The sequence below is a fragment of the Morone saxatilis genome, unplaced genomic scaffold, assembly GCF_004916995.1.
Source record: "Morone saxatilis isolate NCDOM2014 unplaced genomic scaffold, NCSU_SB_2.0 Contig9, whole genome shotgun sequence".
In the NCBI taxonomy this organism is placed as follows: Eukaryota; Metazoa; Chordata; class Actinopteri; family Moronidae; genus Morone; species Morone saxatilis.
The window spans coordinates 1,787,366-1,791,894 of record NW_023340268.1 but is presented as its reverse complement, the minus strand read 5'-3'; the positions used below and the strand labels follow the sequence as shown (position 1 = coordinate 1,791,894).

Sequence of the window (4,529 nt, the reverse complement as noted above, 5' to 3'; positions counted from 1 at the left end):
CGGCCGTCGGGTTGGTGTGCAGAGGCCTTAACAGTAACCTAATGTTGAAGCAAAATTGTTCTTATGTTGTACTTGTGTTTTTCCACCAGGGAGGGCGCTACTCTTTGAAAGCCCAGAACTTGCTCGGGCCGGACGGCATTGTCTGGTTCTCCTGGAAGGAATCAGACTTCTACTCTCTGAAGGCGGTCACCATGATGATACGGCCACGCCACTTCAGACCACGCTTGTCGCCATAGTGATGGAGGCTTTTTTATTGAGCAACAAATAGAAAAGTCTGAGGGCCTGCTAATAACTGCCTCTAGGGGCTGCCAGAAATACTCACTAAAGCACCAACTATGTATGTATCTGCTGCTTAATCCTCAAAGTAGCATTTGTGAAAAACTACAGTGGTCAGTTGTTATATGAGTCTTTTTTAAATAAAAAAAATATGTTTGTGAGACATTTTTTAAGATTTATGCCTTAAGTGGGAACCAAGTCCAAGTCAGAAAGTACTGAGACAGACTAACATTGCTGCTTCGAATATAAGGCAAAGACTTTTCACAAGTTAAACTGGCCAATCAGTAGTGCATTATCCCCATTTCCATTTTTTATGCTAAGCTAACTGCTGGGCTGTACCTTAACTTTTAATGGACTAATAACTTCTAACTCAAGAATAAGAATAAGTATGTTTCCCAAAATGTCAAAGTTTTCTTTTAATATCATAGCAGCCACTGAAGATCAGCCGACATTAGCTTTTTAGCTGGCAGTGATTTCCTTTAGCTAAAGGCTACATGATGCTTTATGTACGCATGCCAACACAATGGATCTCACACACTTTTTGCCACGCATTTGAAAAGAGGACATATCTGGAGGTGTAAAATGTTCTGACCAAATGAAATTAAAACTCATTCTTTTTCATTCAACTGTTCATGCTTTACCTCCTCATCATACCCACTGCAGATGTCTTCAGTTGCACACAAACAATTTTCATTACACATTTATTTATTGGAACAGTTACAGGTATTAAGTTTTACATCTACAGGACGTCCCCACGTCACCGACCTCCTTAAACTCAAAATCTGTAGTTGTGAAGGTGTGAATTCAGGCAGGTTGTTTTCTCAGTCATTCATAGGTGAACCTCCTCAGAAATGACCAATAAAACATTCTTTACAGACACGATGGTTCAATAAGAGGTCGGCCAGTCTTCGTGCTGCTGTTGGGTGGTGGGGATAGTTTGCCCTCAGACTGCGGGGCTGACCGACGCCAGGAGGCGGAGGGTGTTTACGGGCGCTCCCTGGGGCGGGTGACGTAATGCCACCACAGAGGGGGGAGTTCGCCCTCTTGGCGAGCAGGAGGGAGGGTTTCGGTCTTTGGGCCGCCTTCTTTAGTCTCAGCCTGCAGCTGGGCGACCTGGAACCAGACAGGAGAGGGAAAGAGTTAAACACACGGGCAGCAACAATTATTTTCATTATCATTCGGGTCTTTCGTCTATGAAACTTGAATTTCCCTGGGGATAATTAAATTATCCATCTATCTAAATGTCAGAGAGCTGTGAAAAGGTTCAATCACAATTTCTCAGAGCTAAAGGGGAACACTTAACATTGTTCATTCTGTCTGATCCACAGTCCAAAAGCCAAAGATATTAAATGAGTGATATAAAACAGAGAGAAGCAGAAAATCGGCACATTTGAGAAGCTGGAGTCAGCAAATATCTGCCAATGTTTTTAATTACTCGAATAAAATGACAAACTAATTATTATCACACTGTGAATATTTGAATACTTTCACATTATTTTAATTTCAAATATATTTTCAATGAGAAAATGTTTTATCTTTAACCTTGACACAAAGAGAGGCTGTGACATGCTGACTCGAGCGCCACCTGGTGGAAATAACCGATATAACAGCTTGCTGCTGACTAAACAGCAGTTTGAACAATGAAGCTAAAATAATAACTTAATGTAGTTAAAATATATCTGTAATTAGGAAAAGTAGAAGGAATAAAAGCCCAGGGTCTCTACAAGGTCACAAGGATAAAGTACATGTGCATATACATTGTCAAAGGTAAGTTGCTCCCATTCACACCAACAATTAACACCCTCCTTTCTCCTTTACTGTTAGAAGTGTGGGCAGTACTGTAATGTATGGAGAATATAGCACAGTGACGAGGTGATCCGTGGTACGTAAAAGGTCTGGACAGACAGGATGATGCCCACCTCTTTGTCCCAGCTGAGCGCTCTCAGTTTCTTCCACTGTTCCCTCTTGGAGAAGTAGTCGGGATACATGGCCTTCTCTGAGGGGTGCCAGTGGTCCAGCAGCCACTCTGGGGCCTACAGCAAACAAAGCAGAGCTCAGGACTGACATCATTACGACGGTCACCATTTTCACATCCTGTTTTTTGATTAAAAGTCCATATAATCATTCTGAATTAGGTAAAAAAAAAAAAGGCTGTCTTAGAGTCTTACAGTAATGTTGATACAGTCTAATTTCACTTCCCTCACATCTCCAGCAGAGGGCAGTAACACTAAGAGCACACACACTCTCAGTATCCTGCACATCAGCGGCTGTCACTGATTTTTGATTAATAGTTTGATCAAAACATCGCTCAGCTTTATGCAACAGTAGAAATATAAACATAACTGTATTAAATGGGAAGAGAAAGGCATTGGAAGTCTATTTTTTATCATTTGTGTTATTCTGTGTCACAACCTGTGCAACAACTCCAGAGCTATATAAACTTTTTCCTTCTGCAGTAACATGAGAGAACAGACTGGGAGATGATTTCCCGCCGGCCTGCCTCACCTTGTAGCACTCGTATCTCTCGTAGGAGGTCCCTCCAGGAGAGTCGGGGAAGACGATGGGCTCAGAGTGTTGGAACTCCCAGAACTCCTCCTCTCCCGCCTTCAGCATCATGGTGGCCTTCACCATGTCCTTCTCAGTCTTGTTCTCATCGAAGCGAGCCCGCAGAACGCAGGCGTGGAAGCGGAATTTGTCTCTGGAACGGGAAAACGCCACAGCACTCAAACATCTGAAATCAGCGTTTCTCTTACAGCACAGCGACGTCGTCAGGCTGTCCAGTGACGGGCGGGAAATACAGCCTCACACACACAGTTGAAGCAGGAGGCGGGTTTATTCCTTCAAACGGAAGATCGTTCATGTTTGACTGTTGTCTAACAAACAGCGTTTATTCCTCTACTGCAGTGTTCCTTAGTCTGCACTGTAACATTAAGATGTTTGATTCTTCTTCAACTCTTATGGAGACAAATGAAAACAGCAACAAGACTTTTCACTGGCACAAGAAAGCCAAAGATCTGTTGGCATTGGTTTATAAAGACTGCATTGTTTGGTTATCAGAGAGCTGGGAGAAGTTTACTTTTCAACTCTGAAACACCTACAGAAACTTTTTAAACTTTAAAATATGAAGAATAGCCCAAACGTCTATTAGTTAGTATGGTTCAGGGTCTAACTGAATTCTAAACACAGTTATTTTTATGTGATTTTATGTGACGTGCAGTCGTATATTGAGTGGTTTACTTCACTGATTGTCAACTGTTAGATGTATCAGAAACAGATGCATTAATTACACAATCAATCTCTATATCTAGTGTAATTATTTAGTTCAACATGTGGAGCAGAATTCAAACTGTGGCCTCGATGAGACTTTATTGATTTCGATTATCAGGCTGTCAATAAGACCTTCACTTTACTGAGCTTACAAAACACTAGACAATGTAAAATAAACAATAAGCTCTTAACTAAATATAGAAAGCAGAGATAAGAATAAAAGTAAAATCAAATAACTGTAGAGAAGTGTACAGAGGATAAAAACAGATGTAATGATACATATAAAGGCCACAGCAGCACAGTGTTTGCAGTGAGTTAATGACCCTTTAAACTCCTTCACAAATGAACATTTCTGCTTTTATTATTCACATTTATTAGATTAAACGTGACTGCTTCATTCACTGTGATCAACTTATCTTCAACCAATCAGATGTTTAACCCGACAGGACAGCGTCGGCCGCGCATAACCGCTCTAAGGGACTGGATTAATCAACAACAACAACAACAATAATAAAGTCTGTTTACTGCAGAACTGTGCTGCAAGTGACCTGGTTAGCAGTTAGCCTAGCAGCCACAGGTGCACCGCGGCGGCCACCGTACATACGCGTTCAGTGTTTGTACAGACATGAAGGAGCTCCTCTCTAACTCCTCTGTGGCTGCTCTGTAGCTGCTCTCACCTGAACACTCACCTGAACACGCACCAGGACTCCAGGTGTCTCAGGGACTTCTTGTAGAGCCGCAGCACTTTCTGCTGGTGGCTCAGATAGGCGGAGGCCATTTTCACCTTCTCGACCGAGCGGCGCGGAGGATGCTGGGAGTGTGTGGCGTGTGGACGTGAGGACCGTAAAGGCGAAAATAAATGCGCAACGAAACTATTTGGTCGTTTTTTTTCATGTATCCCTGACTGCAGACCCGCAGACCTCAATGTGGGCGGAGTTAAACGTTTAACCCCGCCCACTCAACAGTTGACTCCGCCGTCACCGTGA

At 42.7% G+C, this 4,529-nt stretch overlaps 2 protein-coding genes across 2 annotated transcripts in view; one reads left to right on the top strand and one right to left on the bottom strand.

Annotated features, from left to right (window-relative positions):
• The window catches only part of LOC118343120 (angiopoietin-2-like), a 4,157-nt gene extending 3,921 nt beyond the window's left edge, over positions 1-236 (top strand). The window contains exon 6 of the mRNA XM_035681875.1: positions 90-236. Coding sequence (XP_035537768.1) covers positions 90-236 — 147 coding nt within the window. The remainder of the gene's footprint in view (positions 1-89) is intronic.
• A 727-nt stretch (positions 237-963) lies between these two features.
• On the bottom strand, positions 964-4,391 carry ndufb9 (NADH:ubiquinone oxidoreductase subunit B9). Its single transcript, XM_035681702.1, has 4 exons — positions 4,233-4,391; positions 2,782-2,974; positions 2,196-2,309; positions 964-1,389 (listed from the first exon to the last, which is right to left on the bottom strand). Exons 1-4 carry the CDS (start codon positions 4,319-4,321, stop codon positions 1,261-1,263), a joined length of 525 nt encoding a protein of 174 aa, XP_035537595.1. The 5' UTR covers positions 4,322-4,391; the 3' UTR covers positions 964-1,260.
• Between the last annotated feature and the right edge of the window lie 138 nt (positions 4,392-4,529).

Bases quoted from the DNA above. Each gene is read 5' to 3' on its own strand.
- ndufb9 (XM_035681702.1), bottom strand. From the start codon at position 4,321: ATGGCCTCCGCCTATCTGAGCCACCAGCAGAAAGTGCTGCGGCTCTAC. The intron at 2,975-4,232 runs GTGAGTGTTCAG...TTCCCGTTCCAG, and splicing joins GAGTCCTGGTGCGTGTTCAG to AGACAAATTCCGCTTCCACG. The intron at 1,390-2,195 runs GTGGGCATCATC...GTCTGGTTCCAG, and splicing joins CGCTCAGCTGGGACAAAGAG to GTCGCCCAGCTGCAGGCTGA.